An 18,951-nucleotide genomic window follows, 5' to 3' on the forward strand; every position below is an offset into this window, starting at 1 on the left:
ACTGCTGTTGAGGACTAAGTCTAGAATTGATCTACAGAATTTCTCCATCTCTCGAGCATAACTGGCCTGAAGCATCTTTCCATCCATCTTTCACACCTGTTTCAGCTTTTCATACCTGTTCTCAGCTGAAAGTGCAAAGAATGTCAGTTAGCTGTTGGCTAAAAACAGCGAGTTGCTACTATGACCTGCTCTGTCTGGGAGAAGCGCAGTTGTGTGGGAACACAGCCAGCCCCACTTAGTCTTTAATTTCTGTACAGCACAATATTTCTAGGGAAGGCTTATCCTCTCTGTGTCTCTTAGATCATGATGCTCAAGCCATGGCAAAGGAAAGGGAGGGGCTTAAAATAAAAGGGAGGAAGGGACAGACAGTCTAACAATGCAGCTAAAACAGGGGTGCTCAACCTTTTGGTGCTGTGGGCTGAATGAGTGGCATAGGGCTGGATGGGCCCCATGTGCCAGAATCAGGTCCCATGCCGTCTCCACCTAGCCCACCTCTGGATCTGGGCCCACGCCACCTCCCTGGCGCCCCTGTGTGTCTAGATTAGGCCCCAGGCCACATCTGCATGGTAACCTAGCATGCTACCTGGCTGGTGGAGCCCCCCCATGGGTCTGTAAATTTGGCAGCAGGGAAGTGGCAGTTGTTGCTGCTGCTCCCCCAAATTTTCAGTCCTGTGGGGATCCCTGAGGGCCAGATGGCATGGCTCTGTAGGCCAGATCTGGCTTCCAAGCCAGGGGCTGAGCACCCTGACTTAAAAAAAAGGAAAGGCCTGAAGCCAGTGTGAACCAAGCCTCATGTGCATCTGCTGGCTTGCAACCATTGCACTCACCACGGTCATTTTATCTGTGCACTTAGTCTTTGCTAATACCAGATTGAAAGGCTGTCTAACAACAACCCATTCCCAGCTTTGCACAGAGGATCAGCGACTGATGTTACTTGTTTCCTTGCTTTATCACAGTTTTAAATACAGAAATGAATTTCTTATTTTTGCCCTTTCTCTTCCAGAGATGCTGTCTGGATTTTCTGCACCTGCCACAAGGAAAATCTGTTAGTGATATTTTACTGTTCCAGCAGCAAAAAAGGAAAAAGCACTTACGGTTTTACTCCAGCTGAGACCTGTGGTATGATGCTCTTTAATGTAAGCTTGGAGCTCAGACCAAATGTTCAGGTATGACTTCACCCAATCAACATGACGTGAATCACTGTAAAGACAGGAAATAATTGTGTGTGTGAATGTTTGTGTTTGCCCACAGAGCCTTGTTCCCCAATGCTTCAAGTACACTACGGATTGTGTCTGTCACTGGCCACATACAATTAAGTCAGAAGACTGCTCTCAAGCAAGCAGCACAGCAAACACTGAGGCCTGGCAGATTGAGGAGTTCTAATGTCTTTAATGAGGGAAAGATCAGAGCATAATAGGGCACTAAGACAGACTTCCTGCAAACACATCATTTTTTCTCACCAGGCTCAAAGTCAATAAAGCCAAATGAAGCCTTGCACCAGATATCCACACTTGGCTATGATATTTTGTGCTGGCTCTTGACTTCAAATACAGCTGTCAATTCCTTACAGCCCTCAAACCGGTGCGCTTTCTGAAACCTGCCTCCCTCCCAGAACTTTTAATAGGGACCATGAAAACTCTTAAACAACACAATGTATATACACAACTTCTCATAATGGAGAACAAGCCAGGAAGCGAAAATTTCATAAATGTTTGGGGTAGACAGGCTGATGTCATGTTTAAAGTTTGTTAAACTCAAATATGTGCAAACCAAGCTTTTTGAAAACAGGAGCCTAAACTGAGGCTCCTAAATCATTTATTTAGGGTGTCTTTACATGTGCGGGGGGGGGGCACTTTAATTAAAACAGCTCCGGCGTGAGGAAGGGTGCTTTAATTAGAAGTTAATTAAAGTGCCCACAGCGTCACATGTATTCAGCATCCCACACTTCAAAATGGCAGTGGGGGCACTCTAACTAAAGCTTGTTTGACGAGCTTTAGTTAAAGCACCCTACCACCATTTTAAAGCACAGAGACACCGAATACACAGGATGTGGAGGCTGCTGGAGCATGCTAATTACCACACTCCAACAGACTTGATTAATTGCATTGGAGCAGGCATCCAGCACATATATAGATGCCCTTAGGCACTAAAGTAAGTGGCCTAACTTTCCAAAATTCCACGTACTTGCCATTGGCTGTAATGGGACAGAAAATGGGACTAAGAAAATGCCTGGAAGTAACTGATTGTGGGCTCAAGCCCTTCATGGTAAAAATCCAGTGAAAAGTAATGGCTGAGAGACCCTGACACTCAAAGGTTTTTAGCTGGTTAATTCCCAGCAAAGGTAGTAGCTAGGGACCTCTGAAGACTTGGGCCTAAAGGCCTGGTCCAAAGCCCACTGCAATGAGTGAAAAGCCTTCCATCAATCCAGTGGGAACTGCAAGCAGGTCAAATGTACAAAGAAACATTTTAGCTTGACAAATTGAGCAAAAAGAAAAGAGAGAAAAGAAGAATTACCCAAACTAAGTACCTATGGTCTCCAACAAGCATTCAGAATTATAATTTTAAAAGCTTTGCCAAAACTCATATCCATGCACTGATTTTGCCCAGGGGAAGTGATTAGGTGATCTATATGCTGTTTGATCTCTGCTGAGCTGTGTGCAAGTATCACCTAGACCAGGGGTTTCCAAACTGAGGTACATGTACCCCTGGGGGTATGCAGGACATCTCTTGGGGGTAAGCAGGAAAAAATGTGTAATGGCAGATTTAATTTTCATTATCATAATCACTGGCATTAAGGAGTTAAAATATGAAAGGTACGGTGGTAGGGCTATGCAGGCAGCTGGTAAATCTGAAAGGGGGTATACAATAAGAAAAATTTTGGGAACCTCTGACCTAGACAGATACCAAGGCTCACACCTGATAGAACTGGGTTTACATGAGCCTAATTTACCCTGTCAGATGATGGACAAGAAAAAAGCCTGATCTGCCCATAATGATATGACGGGTGATACTGGAATGATAATGCAGTACTCGGGGCCAAAACCAGACCCCTTTGCAAAGGCGAAATCAACGGTATTTGGGCAAAGATTCTCTGCAGGGGTGCTGTAGCCAGCCTCTCTCTTGCATGCATATGAATGCATATGAATCTGCTCCATGGCTGCTATTGTAGTTACACAGGATCTTTAGGGTCAAGGCCTTCAAGATGACCTGTGCAGAAGTGAACAGGGCACGCTGTCAATCTGGGGCAGCTAGGCTTTGGCTGCACAGCCAGGTACAGGAACCAGGTGGTAGAGACAAAAGGTAAATTTTCAATTAGAAAACATCAAGACAGTTAGGGAATTCAGTCCTTCCAGAATGCAAGTCAGAGTAGTGCTGTGGCTGGCAGTGTGCGTGTGTGTGTGCACATGCATACACGCACGCTTGCATACACTTGGCCCAAATGCCAGCACAAAGTTGTAGAAGTCTAAGACCAGCACTGTGAGTGCTAATTTACAGTGCAATACACCACGGTACCTAAAGGCAATAGGGAGGGAATGGGATACTGAAATTAGAGCCATGTTAATCAAATTAGTAATATCAAAGTGCACTGAGTGCTTTTCAATTTCCATAACATTTTTTGTGGTGGGTCTTCTCTACCCTCGCAATACAGCTAGTTCTAAGCTGTCCTCAAAACAGTGAGGACATTCACATTCAGCAACATACCTGTTTTTGTAGTCCTTTAACACCCTGTTAGTATAAAAGGTAGCGGCATCGTTCATCTCCTTGACATAAGGGCCTGGTTTAGGAGACTAAGAGAGCAGGAACATCACCCAAGGATAGCAGGAAAAAATGAAAGAAGAGAAGATGTAAAACATTAGTCACAAACCTCCACCAGCTGACTGTAGAGATAAAGGGATAGGAAGGCAGAGTTACACGATATTGCCAGTATTATTTGTTTAGGAGGTACTACAGTATTAAGATGTGTGTTTAAAGATGCTCAACTTTACTGTGAGTAACTCACCGCTGCTATCCAGCCAAGGGCTGGTATGCTTTCACTGACAGCGGAGAGGTGATTGAACATTTTGCTTCCTCGGTTTCTCTCTCTGAAGTTCTGGATTTCCTGAATCTTGTCTGATATTGGTTTGAGAAGCATTGGCACCTCATTCTGCAGCAAAACAGAGAACTACTGTTACTTTGGCAAACCATGGCTACTGCTGTAACCTTGACAAACACTCAGGACTCTGTCTGCAGTGCCATCAAGTTGAGGCGGGGCAGTTAAGGTATTCTTTAAATGCAGAGCATGCAACACACCTTCATCTCATCAGAACAGCACAGACTAATGTGCACTGCCACATAGATCCCTGTCAACTTCAACATGTGCTTCTTGAGACCCTGAACATGAAGTGATCACATATCTTGATGTTACTGGGACTGGTATGGTTTTTCATAGGATAACCCAGAAACTTCTTCAGAATGCAAAATGACTTGGTTATCCATCAAAATTATTTGGTGTCTTTTTTTAAGGAAATAAAAGATATTTGTGGAGACCAGCTTGGGAGCCCTGCAGGTAGGGTGTGCTCAGCCAGGAGGATGGGATTGGGGCTGAGGGTGGATGGGTAGCAGTGTTCAGGAACAGGAGGGCTGGATGAGACCAGGGCTGAGATTGGGGGGGCAGTGACACTGCTAAACTATGCTGGGAGCAGATTGTGACTCTGCCCCAGGCTTGGGCCCCAACCCCAGCCCACACTGTTACCACTTTGCAATCCTGGACACTGCTCCCTGCCTGCCCACAGCCCCATTTTATCCAGTGCCTCCAGACCAGTCTAGTGATCCACCACTCAGGGAGTTTTGGTGAGCTGTTGTGGGTGGGGTAGGGAGTGCTGACCTGGCCCCTAACACCTCATCGAAACACCCCAAGTGGCCCTCCAGCCTAAATAACTACTCACCCCTGGATTAAACCAACTGAAAGATACTGATGGACAAATGATAATACGTCCGCTTAAATGGGGCGGGAGAATGCTAGTCAATTCTGCCAGCAATCCTGGCATGTTTGACTCTACAGTAGAAGGAATATGGATCTGTTTGTGCTGAGGATCCTAAAGAATGATCTCTTTATTGCAATGGATATTAAAACAGCTGGTAGTTATTAAAGTGAATGTCTATACTGTATCTGCAACAAAAAACAGTTCAAAGAGATGAATCAGAACAGTCTGGTTGGAAAAGTCTTCAACATGCCTTTGGCATGTGCTACATAAAGTTTCTTGTCATTTAACACAAGGCACAGTTGTTTAAAAGTAATTTAAGAATCTTTGTATAAATACTTGATGCGGTCCTATTAAACTATCTTTTTTCTGGAATTATTAAAATGAATCAGTTATACAACTTTAAAATACTAAATTTAATTCTTACCTTGTCTCTACACTTTAACCTTTGCTTTTATAATTATTAATGCCAAACAGGACTCTTTCTACAGATACTAATAAATAGCCCCTAAATGCAATGCTATATTGCTCCTGCTTAAGTCTACATTGCAAGGTTAAATGGGAGCAATAATGCTTTTGAATTGGCTAGCCAAAAACTTTCTAAAACAGTCATAACATACAAAGAGTTTGGATGCTGGCTTCAGGGAACTGTTTAACCCTTGACACCCAGTCATACAAAATTACACTGCGCATCCATGAGCACTGTTATCTCCTTACGCATCCTCATTTGTCTGCAAACATGTAACTTTACCCATAGGAAAGATCCAGGGCTGCATTCATTTAGAGGAGCAGGGCCTGAGAATGGGAGTTCAGGTGAAATCCTGAGGCAGTGTCATCAATCTGTGCAATTTTATTGCACATTCACCATATTTTGTAGTTATCTTAAAGCTCTACCATCTGGAGCTGGGTAATCAGTTGTGCTGAAAAGTCAGAAAACATGGATACTAAAAGCTCAATCCAGAAGACAAATAAAAAGAACCCAACATGCATTGCTTTCTAAATTGCAGTTTTTTTAGGCTGAGTTCATAGTGCTTGTGGGGCTTAACAATTGTCATTTTATGCATGATGTTGGCAATGCTGAGTTCACTCAGTTCCACGGTGTCTCCACAAACCATAGCTCTGCTATCTTTTTTTCATGCAGTTACATAAAGTCCATCATGCTTACACTATATTTTTACCTGTGACTGTGGAGTTCATTTCACACACTAGGGAAATTGCTATCTTTGCAAGTAGTAACTGGGATCTTCCCCATCACAGATTCCAAAATATAGTTTCCCACACCTCCATCAAGGAGTAAAGTGTAAGTGAATTAATGCAATCAATGGGGATCATGGGAAGTCACAAACAAGTTCCTTGTGACAGACCCCACTTGTCAACCTGCTGGCTTTGAACTATCATGGTGAAACTGGTCCCTGCTAAACAGGTTTAGGACAGGCCAAGGCCCCTGCGCAGCCAACCTTCACCACTGGGGCCTCAATGCTAACCCATCCTGCACTTATGGAAAGATACAAACAATGCTGCACATCACTGAGGAGTGTCCCCTCCACAAACTAAGAAGTGGATTAATAACTTTGAACTCAGCTAATGAAGAGGCTATTGCTTGCCTTCACAGATTTGCAGTTGCTAAATAAATAAATGCAATCAATGCACGTGTAGGAATAAGATAGGATAGCTATTGTGATCATCAGCAAGATGAAAAGTGTTATGGATAGGTAAGATTATCTCAGAGTTTCTGGCACCAGGGGCAGAAGTAAGATAGTTTGGGTCCATCAACTGTGATTTTCTCCATACTTTCCAATGCCTGAATTCCTTTTACGGGCAACATTCAAAAAGGATTTTTTAAATAAAATTTATTTATTTGGTTAGTTTGGATTGTTTCGTCTTTTGTATACTTTGGTAATCTCAACAGGGCAATCAGTGTGATAGAATAATTATTCTACTTAATCTTATTAATAATCTGATTTGCAGGAGTGCTCACATCAAGCTGAGAAATTACTTTCAGAAATGAATCAAAATAAAACCAAAGTAAATCACTAAACTCACTTAAACCTCCAAGAGACAGCAGCCAAGGGAGGGGGAGGGATCTCTGTCTCCAGTAGAATTACAGTTTTCTTTTTTTTTCCTAGCAAAATATTTCCAGCTTTCAAAAGCAGCTGCCAAACGGATCTTTTTGGACAGCTCCTCTCCATGAGGTGAAATTCCCCCCATTCTTGCACAAAAGGGCCTTGTGTGCCATTTGAGGTTTTAGTCTGAAGGGGATGGAACTGAATCTCTTCTGCATCCGCTACTGCAGCCTCTGGGGCCAAAACAGCATCTGTTGCCCTCATGCACCAGGAAGGAAGTAGGTTCGGATACTGAGTATGTGTAGATGCAGTTCCAGAAGAACCTCCCATCCTGACTCCAACAGTCCTCCAAACAAAAGCTTATTCAAATACAACTGCATTTAGTGCTTTTTTTGCTGAATTTAATGGTATAGTCCCCACTGACCTTCATAGTGCAGTATCTGGACCTTACCATTCTGAGACAAATCTCAGGAAAAATTGCAGGTTTTACCAAGTTGGTGGCCTATTACTAGCTACACGTTATTCAGCAATGACTTAAACAACATTTAACATATATTTTCCTTAAAAACCATACAAAGCCCCAAATTCATAAGGAATGCTAGTGACAGAAGCAATTGCTCTGCTTTAAACACCGACGAGTTGGCCATTTTAATTTTAGGCATTACAATTTAGGAGACAAATTGGAGAGGAACAGGATAAATGTGGATGGTATAAACAGAGAACCAGGCTGAACAGATTTATCCTGTAGGCTGGAGTTAGTCTGACTATTTTTATAATTAGAATTGAATGTTACAGCACAGTGCATCCCCCCTACTATACTTTAGCTAGGAAAATCTACAGTACATCCAACAAAGGGGCAGACAGGCCAGGAAGGGCCAACCAGCTGTTTTCGTGCCCTGGACAAAACAGGAAATACTCCATACTCAAGAGTCAAAAGTTCCCCAAATGAAGCTTTTGATTTGCTTCAGACCAGTGGCTACTATAGGTTATCACAGGCTCTGTTTCTGTGGTAGACGGCAATTCATATAACAGAATTTCAGTAGTGTAATGGAAGGCAGTAATCAGGACAACAGCCCTGGGCACCATTTTGGTGGGGGAGGAGGGAGGCACAAAAATAACCAACACAGGCACAGGGTGCAAAGCTGTCCCGTTATGCCTCCGCAAAATTTTGCCAGGCAGGTTGACATGCCCAGAATGCTTTGTTGAAAACATCCTGAGTTTGCTATGCCTCAGCTGAATCTAAGGCAGGGCTCAGGGATGTTGGAAGGTGCAAGTCCCAGGCCCCAGGGCTGCTCGATGAAATGGGTGTTTGTAGAAAGTTTCAGTTTGTTTGTTGCTGCCGTTTCAGTCCAATTCAGGCTGGAATCAAAATTTCAAGACAAAACCTCCCCATTTCTCAAAAACCAGAAACCCTGCTTTTCAGCCAGCTCTCCCTACAACAACTCAAGACACTGAGAGAGTTAAGTATGGCTTTAAGTGTTTGCTTATGTGTGCATGTGTGTGTTTGTGCCTGCATGTGTGTGCAAATACAACTACCAAGGATGCATGGGCGGATCTAGGAGAGGAGGATGGGGGCTGCAGCTACTCCTCCTTTGGCCATGTGATGCCAATGCAATGAATGCACTGAGCCCTCAGCTGGTCAGCTGCCCGAGCTCTGTCCATGTAGGGAGACAGCTGATCAGTGCAGGCTCTTTCCAGAGCCATTACTTTCACTTGCTGAATGCACTTCCCAGAGCCATTCCTCTTCCCCATGCCACATTCAGGGGTAGGAGAATGGGGGAAATGATCGTGACACCCACCCTAAGGCTCTGGAGCCATGCAAAGCAAGGCAAGAGTCCATGCAGACCAGCTGATGAGCTCATTTGCATGTGGATCATAGAAGGGGAGTACAACCACACTGCCACATCCCCACCCTACTGTAGCACTCAAGAATATGAGCCAATTTAATTTTGGGGTGGAACAAAACCCCCCAAAAAACATGGGTTCTAGTAGACAGGGGAATCTTACCATTGCATCAGAATGGCTTAATGGAAGCTTCTCTGGTATTAGTGCATGAATAAAAGCATGACTGCAGGGACTGAAAACTGGCTGAAGTACTGGAGAGAAAGGGCTATAATAAACGGGAGCATTTCAGATGGGGCAGAACTCCACGAAGGTGAGAACAGATTAGTATTCTCTATCTTTATTAATGATCTCCAAGATGTAATAAGTAGCACTTTTCTTGAACGGCAAAATAGCATTCAGCCACTGCCTGGATATCCTAAACAGCAACCAACCAGGTTGAGAAACACTGCTCTAGACCAGCATGTCTTCCCACAGCTACATGCAATGCTCCCAGTGCAGAGCTGGATCTTAAATGCATCAGACTTTTAAGCTGTGTGTGCACAAATCCTCCCCACCCTCACCCAACATGGGAGGTTTTGCACACATCAGCAATAGTGTCCATGGTGGTTAGTTACCTGCAGAAAATACCATGTATGTGCAGCCGGTAAAATGTAATCAAGTACATCAGAGGAAGTTATGGGAAATACATAACAATAGCTACGTGTCTGGAAAGCAGCAATGCCTTGCAACAAAATAAAACAAAATTTGGGAGAATAGTTGGCATCAGATTGGATACAAGTTTGCAATGCTAACCAATAAGGAGCTCATGAATAGGGACTTACCGAATTTGGGGCAGCTCCCCACCGATTTTGTGGGCAGAACGCAGGGCTCAGCAGCCATTTTGTGGACAGAGTACAGCAGGCCCCCCATGCTTCTGATCAGCTGAGGGGCCCGGGTGGCCCTGACCCTTACCACTGATTGGCTGTGAGGGCTGCCTGTCATACAGCCCAGCCAATCAGTGGCCAAGGAGGCAGTCATTGTGCTGGCAGCCCTATGGACAGGCACATCTACCCTCACCCCTTCCCCACCCTGGCAGGCCCTGAGGATGGAGAGCCAGCATTTTATTTTCAATAAGTTTTTTCCCCCCCCCATGGATTCCACAGATTTCACGGGCATTGCCCACTTATGTGGATTTCACAAAAACCATAAAATTGCAATTTTGGTAGGTCCTTACGTATGAACTACAGGGGCTGCCTATACAAGGGTATAATACTCAGGAGCTGAACATGACGTGCTATCAGGGGTCAATCTCCATGTGATCTTGCTGAGACCACATACAGCACAGAGTTTTACGCTTAGTGACACCAGAAGTATGCCAACAACTAAGAAGGAATTCAAAAAACAGGACAAAAAAAAGTACCTAATGTTGCAAGGAGTTGCATACCTCCTGTTTGGGGTTCAAGGCTCTCAACTCCCATTCATAATACACTAGTATATTATTTTATGTAACATACAATCTCTAGTATTATTTCATCCACTTTTGTCTACACACACATTATATCTTAACCGTTGCATGGGGGTTTTTAAAGACACTTGAGGATCAACTTCTATTCCTAGCTGCAGAGGCACAGCCCCAGTGACATCAATAAATGAGTAACATTATAGCAGAATTTGGCCCACATTATTTAGTGTTGATGAGCAATCACTAAACAGGTCAACAATTTCCTTATCTACAGTAAATAGGTAATGGTGGCTCACAATGGCATTATTAGTAGCACAATGGAAATGGATAATAATAAGCAAAAGTAAAATCTTAAGTAGGACCAAGATCCTGTTGGCTTGGGGAGTAGTCTTCCAAGGGAAATGGAGAAGGCCCTGTCACTGTAGTCATTTATAAAATAAATGGAGAAAAAATCCAAGTTACAGAGAGAAACTGCGCACTGACAGCTACTGGATGGCTGAAAAGCTTCCTCTTCATGTCTACGGACCAGTTTGGAGACCGAGTAAAATCCTCCACTTGGGCAAATTCCCATTGACTTTAATGGAAGTGACCCCTTTGAAATCTTCAGGTTTGGTTCCTACAGTTTTAATTATAAAGCCATCAGTTTGTTGTGAGTGTCTGAATATAATTTATTATGATTTGTTTTTTTTCTCCATGAGCCCAATCCCTCTGCCCTGAATTACATAGAGAGTCTGAGCACTAAAGGAAGGTATTTGACTGGAATGTTCGTCTCCAGAATGTTAATAATCAGACCAGCTGGGCATTGGCAGCCATATGAATTCAATCAGCACTTTTTTGGCGTGTGCCTGAAATTATATTCTAACACCTTTTATAGTCTTAACTGCACCTGTCATTTAAATCTGGTTGAGAGTATCTCTTACCACAAGGTTTTTTTGCATTGATAGTTGTGTTTATTTGCAAGGATGCTACCTCTTTAGTTTGTAGGAAGATGGGAATTACATCAAAAATGCTGTAGCATAACTTTTAATGCATAAAATGACGCTCAAAATGATATTGCGGGTTTTAAAACATACTGAACTTTTAAAGTAAGAGGTGGCATATAATTCATTGTGCACAGAATATTTTCTGCTATGACCCTGAACACTATTTATTTATTTGATACAATTTGGCAAGGGATCATAAAGTGTTGTTAAACAAATAAAGTTCCTCAGGGTAATTAATAATTTTAAAGTGAGTACAGAACAAAAACATAATGTGTTTGTTCCAGAATTATATTTGGATTAACATATGTGGAAATTGGAAATTCAGATCAAAATTTATTATGATGTTTATTGGTTAAGAATATACAATTATCTTTTGAATGGTTCAGAAAGCATATAAACAGGAGCTCTCAAAATGCTTTTAAAATAATTTCCGCAAGAAGAGAAAACAGTTACTTCTAACTCTCCCCCTCTCTCCTTCCCCTTTTCACCCTCCACATGTAAATAATTTATGGCAGTCAGTTCTAACAGATTTAACATTTAAACTGTGGCGTCAGAAAATTATTTCTAATAAGTGGATGAACTAAAAAATCACATCTTTGAAGAATGAGTCTGCATCCAGCAGCCATTAGCTGGGACACACAAACACTAATATCAAATGATAGTTTTGTCATGTGATCTTTTCCACTGCACACACAAATATAGAACATGACCATAAAAAGTAACAGAGCATGCACTCTGCTAAGTAATTTATTGCAGTTGATGCCGGACTGGTATGCCAGCTGGAATTACCTTCTCTGCTCCTACTATTTTCATATATACAGATGATAAAGGCTCTGCACCACAAATTCCAAGAGGAAAACATGTAGAGGCTATTAACAAGAAACAAATCTGAACAAATCTAAAGTTAAACAAGCTTAACTATTAGGACATTTGCTAGTGTCTCAGTGACCTCAGATGCTGAATAAATTAAATGCATATCAACATCAATATTTGCCTAAATAAAAGAGGAGGAAAATCCCTGCCTCTATACATATCTTTCTCCATCTATTGACCAGTAAGCCCCCTTTTATATCACAATAGCCATCTTTTCATTTTCGTGCCCCCTTCACTAAATTTTTAAGCAAAAAGAACTGAATTAATTTATTTTTTTTAGGGTTTTTCCTCTTTTTTTTTTTGGAAATGGCACCATGTGCAACATCTCAACATGACAGGAACTCAGTAAATCCCCTCGGTCTCCAGGCCGCTGTCTGAATATCTACAAAGCTACTATGCCATAATGGCAATTCATTGGCTCATTCACAGCTTTACATTACCAAAGCAAACAGTCTAGACAGCTGAATGACAGAATTACTCTCTGTTCTCTTGCATTTACAGAGATGCTGTCATCTTCATTTGCTTTCCTCTGTTCTGTGCATTCTGATACACTAATGATTAGCTTTCCTGTTTGGATTCCACATTGACTCCTAGCTTTAGGCTATAAATACAAGCAGAATGAGATGACATCACACTGATATAGTCACAGGGGATCCTGATTCCTTTTCTCTCCTGGGCTATGCAATGCTTACCAGTTTTCAGATGTGGTGCAGAAAGTAATTTGCAAACCTGTGGCTTTAGAAACACAAGGTTTTTTTTCTCCCCCATCACAGATATGCAGATATGAAAGAAACAAGTATGGTACATGAAACTACACTTCTTATTGGAAAACAGTATTCAAGCTGAATCAAAATATGTAAAATAGCAGCCTTCAGCAGTTTTCAGGTCTGCCCATTGTATAGCTGAGTATAAATCTTTGCAAATAACTGTGTATGAAACACTAAGAATGAACAACGTAAGTGTGTGTATTTCTTTTTAACCCGTATGTGTATATAAAGCAAGATACACAAGACTGGGACATGCCAGCAAAAGTGCAACTAAGACTAGCCCTTGTATTGCCAACTCTGAGCCTTGATTGCAAATTTTTTTAATTGCTGGTGGTTTTCTTAAAGTTACTGCTCCTGAAATGGATAATTACATGCAAACCTGAATTTTCTTCATTTTTTAAACAAAAGGTTGTGGTACTCACAGTTACCAGGAAAAAGCCTGAAAACCTAACTTAAAAGGCTCAGAAACCAGTCGGCAAATAAAAAGAACCCGCAGAGCTTTTTTTTTTTTTTTTTTTGGTTATAAGCCAGTCTTTTTTTAGACTTCTTGGGCTCTTCTGCTACAACAAGGCAGAAAAATGTTGCCAGCAGCACAGCACTATTCTGCATGGAGCAGGAATAAATTCTTTAGGGCAGCATGCATCCTGTTTCTCACTGCTAGCATTACTTTTCCAGTGAAACACTCTGCACCTGTGCTGACCACAATAAAACCTCTGGGCTAGGGACACACATTCAAAAAGCCTGAGCCTGAATTGATTGAGTCTTTGCAGATTAGTCTAACCTGGCTAGGCTGAGCCGGTTTGTAACTGGACAGACATCCCCTCTGGACTGAGGAAATTCAGACACATGCCTGCAGTGGCTCAGGTTAGAAGCTTGAGAGCGGTAGAGCAGCCCTCCCTTCCCTTGCACAGAACTGAGCTGAGTGGGGGCCATGGCCAGCCCACAGCATGACCTCTGATTAGGGAGGTCTGCTTGCAGCATCCCAGGCTTTTCACCACTCACTACTCAAGGGGCGGGAGTGTTGCCACACCCCAGCCTCCTGCTAGCACTCTGAGGAAAGGAGGGGGTTGCAGTGCATGCATCTGTTGATGATATGGAGCTTTTCAATCTCCCTCCTTGCTGCTTTATACTCTGTGCAGCAAACTGACAAGTGAACAAGCCAGCAGGGAGATGATAACAGTGTTTATCACCTCATCAGCAAAACAACAGCCTCTCTCCATTAATTCACACTCTTCTTACACAGCTTACCATCTGACCTGTTGATAGCTCCAAACAGCCCTAAGCAGTCACTGTTCTGTCTGCCTACCCCAGTGAAATTGGAGAGATTCACACACAGACACCTTTCGGCATTAGCTAGCATAGCACATGCATAGGGTCCACGGGGCTAGGGTCCATGCTGTGGGAGATAGGATGGAGGGAGAGGGGGATCCCTGCTTGTCCAGCAAGCAGCGAGGTGGGGGGTAGGGCAAGGGGAAGCCAGGCAGACCCTGCTGTGTCTGCGGTCTCTGCCAGAGCTCTGGCCAGGGAGTCAAGGGGAGGGGCCTGCCCTACTGTGGAGCAGAGAGCCCTGCCCAGCCCAGAGAGCATGCCAGATGCTGGGGGTGTCTGGTTTATCTTAAACCAGGAAGGGGCCTGGGACAGACAATGCATAAACCGGTTTGACCCAAATCAGTTAAGTCTGGTACTACGTTCAATAAGGTTTATCTCAAACCAGTTTCAGCCACTTTCAAACTGGTTTATGTGCACTGAATATCTGTTCTGTTACAGGTTTAAACCAGTTTCTGATCACTTAAACCGGTTTATGTATAATGGCTATGCCTAGAGACAAATTACATTTCCCTTCATCAATTGACTATCCCAGTTATAAATTCTCCTTTACTATTTGTATCAGTCTTGTTTGTCAGATCTGAAGAACCTTCTGAGTGCTAATTAACCCAGGCTTGTACAAAGGCTGTTATATTACTAGAATAGTTTATTATTCTATTGCAACAACAGGACACAGATAAAAGAGCTCAGCAGTCCCCCAACAGACCTGACCGGGGCAAACCCAGGGGGGCACAACAGCATGGCCACATCCCCTTTCACGAGTTCATGATGTGCAGGACTCTCGCAGGAGCTACACTGATGTGGTGGCAAGCTCAGACAACTCATAATCATCGAAGATCAGGGCAAGGGGGGGTGCAACCACACCATGCCCCTTTCAGCTGAGCTCAAGCTGTGTAGGTGCCACAATGAGCTCAACTGTGCAGACACCACAAATCTGAGGGGCCCATGCCACAATCCTGGATCTGCCCATGGACCCAACCATTCAACCTGTTTCTAAGGTTCAGATGCCACCACATCTATGCAATAGTAGCGAGGTAAAGCTGACCTTGGGGGAGCTAATTCAGCACAAATGCCATGCCAGAGAACACATCAGACCTTTGTTTGGCTTCCCAATTCCCATATCCAGTACTGCCCCCTGTAGATAGATTTTTATTCCTAAACTTAAACAGCTGAATGCAGCTGTTGGCAGATTTGACCATGAGGGCTCACATTGTGGATACAGCAACGTGATTGGTCAAAAAGGCGTGACAGATAAAAGCAGGGACAAGCCACCACAGTTCTTACTTGCCAAGCACCAAGAGAATCATCCTGACATCTCAGCATCTAACCAGACAAGCAAAGGCACTCCCAGATAATCAGCTTTTTTACTGTTACAGGTGCTGGGAATTTAACAACAATACATAAGAATACAATGGGGTTCTGGGCCAAAGAATACAACTGTGTATTGAAAAGGGGTGATTTACCTGTGATTGTGAAAAGCTTTGTGCAGGGCTGGCTACAATTACATGCATCAGCACCACAAACGATTGCACGAGGACCTACTCTGCTAGGGAGTCTGCATGTTCTCAGGGAGTAAATAACAACCCAGTTTTGCCCTCTAGGACAAAGGGCAGATGGAAACCAAAGTCAGACACTAGCCATTCCTTGCTCAGGTCCGTGTAAATAAGAAGTCTGTCTTGGAGTCTGTGTCAGGGCTTAGCCTTGTGTTCCCATAAGTGACCATGCCATTGCTACTTAGAATATCTTTTTTTATTTGTATCTACATCAACATCAGTGACAGTAGTCCCAATAAAGCAACCCAGCAGCTGGGAGTTTTATGGAGGGATTATTTAATCTGGTGAGTTATGGATTAAGAAACTGAAACAAGGAGTCAAAATCACAGGCCCAGGACATACTGTACACATGGACTCTCACTCCCTGCATGCCACATGAAAGACATTTTGAGGACGGCCTCATGGGAGGGTTGGGTACATAGTCATTGCATCTGGGCAATGTATAGCACTACTAGCCCAAGCCTCATGTTTTACAGAGGCTGCAAAAGGACTTCCACAGCAACTGCAGGTCTGCTCCATGCTCATCCTCCTAATATGTGATGACATACTCAGCTAGTGGCCATTAAAAAAAAAAACACAAAAAAACCCCAGCAACCTGACAAGGAAACATTTCCTCCTTCTTCTCTTCAACGGGTGCATCTACACATGTGCTTTAATGCACAGTAGCCTATTTTACCGCACATTAAAAAGTGTCATATCAAAAACCACGCTAATACACTAACATGCAGTAAAAAAAGGCTACTGTGCATTAAGCATCACTAAAAAAGCATGCATTTTCACCACTGTACATTAGGGCAGCCTAATGCACATTTATTTAGTACCTCACGTTAGAGGTACTAAATTTAATGCACAGTAACAAAAGCGCATTAATGAACATGTAGACACACCCAAACTGTAGTATTTTTCTCCTAAAATTAGTCTAACCAAGACCTCAGACAGAGGAACAGCCAGTCTGTGGGCAATGTTAACTTTTCAATACATAAAATATCTTGTATCCCTCTAGAACCACATACAAGAGGTTTGTTCCATGGAACAGAAGAGATTTTTAGTTTTCCCAGGAGAGAGACAGCTCTTACTTCCAGTCCCAGAAAGTCCCAAGTTCCCTTTAATATTATGATACTTCTAGTTTGGAAAACCTGTTTTTGTTAACATTAACATTTTGTATGACTTTTCCCAATTTCCAGTAGAATTTGAGAGAACTTTTCCCAATTCCAGTAGAATTTGAGAGAATTTACACACTGCATTTTATAGCTGGGGATGGTAGGGGTTGCAAAAAGTACTCCTAATACAGTAAAAGTTCTGTTAACAGGCATCTTACAAGCTGGCATGCTCTGTTAACCAGCACGCCAGCTTGTAAGATGAAGTAAAACTGGAAGTGCAGCCTGCTCTGCTGAGCCCCACTGCCTGGGGGCATAACAGGCTGTGTGGGGCTGTGCATTACTGGGGGATGCTGGATAACAGAGCTTTTACTGTAAAGGTTTTAAAAAATCAAAGGTCTTTTCTACACATGAAAATTATTCCAGAATAAAGTGGTGTATAACTTTAAAGTGGAACAGCTACTCTAGAACAACTCCATGTGGGAAAACTTGTTCTGGAACAAATATGTCTTTTTTCTGGTTTAGTTTAATCTTCCAAGAAGGATTAAATCAATTCAGAAGGCACTTTTCTTCCAGATTTAAAGTGTCCACAGATGGAGTCATTCAGAAACAGCTATTCCTGAATAACTCAGTGTGTAGACAGGCTCAACAATATTTGTAAAATGTATCATATGTCTGACACATACAGCATAAATCATAGTTCGGCTATATCTGCACTCACGAGCTGCATAAAAGCCAGCTGTAGTTTTGCCACTAGTGCATACTAAGCCCACCACAAATTCATGCCGATAAAGTATTCACAACAGACCATTGCACATTTCCTCTAAATACAGAGTGATGAACAAAGATTTTTTTCTACATACATGCAGCAAGATGTTGTAGTATGTCACCTCTTACGAAAATTAAATAGATTTTCTTACCTCTTGAGGCTCTTGATACTGAGATGCTAACAACAGGAAGGATCTCTGTGCTTGGAAAGCAGCACGTACCATTTCTGCCTGTAAGAGGAAGAGGAAGAAAGTATTAAAACTTGATCTTGGAGGGAAAATATTTCAACAGTAAAATTAACATAATATTGCTAAACATTATTTCTTATGTCTTCTCTCTTCCCCATGCAAACTTCAATTTATATTTATTGTAGGTGACTCAAAGTCAAGCATGATGGCATAATTCTTTCTTTCTATGACAGTCCAAATCACTGTACCAGTACAGACTAGTGAAAATAGACCAATGGTTCAGTGCATCTCAGTGGTTCTCAACCTTGTTAAACTTAAGGCACACCCTGAAAATGCCAATCTTCACTCTTTTTTGACTCTGGAAAAACAATAGAGCAATTTTTCTATTGTAAAGATCTGAGAAAGACCACAACAGGTTAACATATTTTTGACACTATGGATTCTAATCTAGGCTTACCTTGGGAAACATATACAAGTGTTTGCAAACTTCACAGTATTAATATTGAAAGACACCCTAAAAAAGGTTCTCCCAGGACCCCAAGGTGTCATAGTACCCTGGAGTGCTGTAGCACCCCAGTTGAGAAACACTGATTTGTCTACAAACAATTTGTAACTATAAGACTGATAGGATTTTCCCTTCTTCAGATTACAAAATATACTGACCAGACTTGCATACGAGTTCCATTTGGCGAAGTATTTATAGAAAGGCTACATCACAACCCTTCAAAGAAACTTAAGGTTCTTCTCTAAGCCCAATGTCTTAGAGTACCGAGGCCAGGGCCAGAAGTTATACATAAACCAATATAAGTGATCAGAAACTGGTTTAAACCTGTAACAGAACATAAGTTCATTGCACATAAACGAGTTTCAAAATGACTGAAACTGGTTTAAGATAAACCTAGTTGAATGTAATTTCAGACTTAACTTGATTTGGGTCAAACTGATTTATGGAACTTCTGTCCCAGACCCTTTCCTACTTTAAGTTTAATCAGAGTCCCCCAACATACCAGCATGCTTTTCAACCCTGGGCTGGGCTGGGCTGTCCGCTCCAGAGAGCAGGGCTGAACCTGCCCATCTCCCCCCAGC

The 18,951-nt window shown here is 42.6% G+C and overlaps 1 protein-coding gene across 5 annotated transcripts in view; it reads right to left on the reverse strand.

Moving 5' to 3' along the window:
- The window catches only part of CAP2 (cyclase associated actin cytoskeleton regulatory protein 2), a 104,008-nt gene that overhangs the window by 37,966 nt on the left and 47,091 nt on the right, over positions 1–18,951 (reverse strand). For all 5 annotated transcript variants that reach the window (XM_090039234.1, XM_090039232.1, XM_090039235.1 and 2 more), the window contains 4 exons: positions 17,830–17,907; positions 4,001–4,144; positions 3,703–3,788; positions 1,095–1,200 (listed from right to left, as the gene is read on the reverse strand). In XM_090039234.1, the coding sequence (XP_089895360.1) occupies positions 1,095–1,200; positions 3,703–3,788; positions 4,001–4,144; positions 17,830–17,907 (414 nt within the window). The remainder of the gene's footprint in view (positions 1–1,094; positions 1,201–3,702; positions 3,789–4,000; positions 4,145–17,829; positions 17,908–18,951) is intronic.

This window comes from Crocodylus siamensis, chromosome 3 (genome assembly GCF_052110815.1).
Source record: "Crocodylus siamensis isolate JL-2025a chromosome 3, ASM5211081v1, whole genome shotgun sequence".
Lineage (NCBI taxonomy): Eukaryota > Metazoa > Chordata > Crocodylia > Crocodylidae > Crocodylus > Crocodylus siamensis.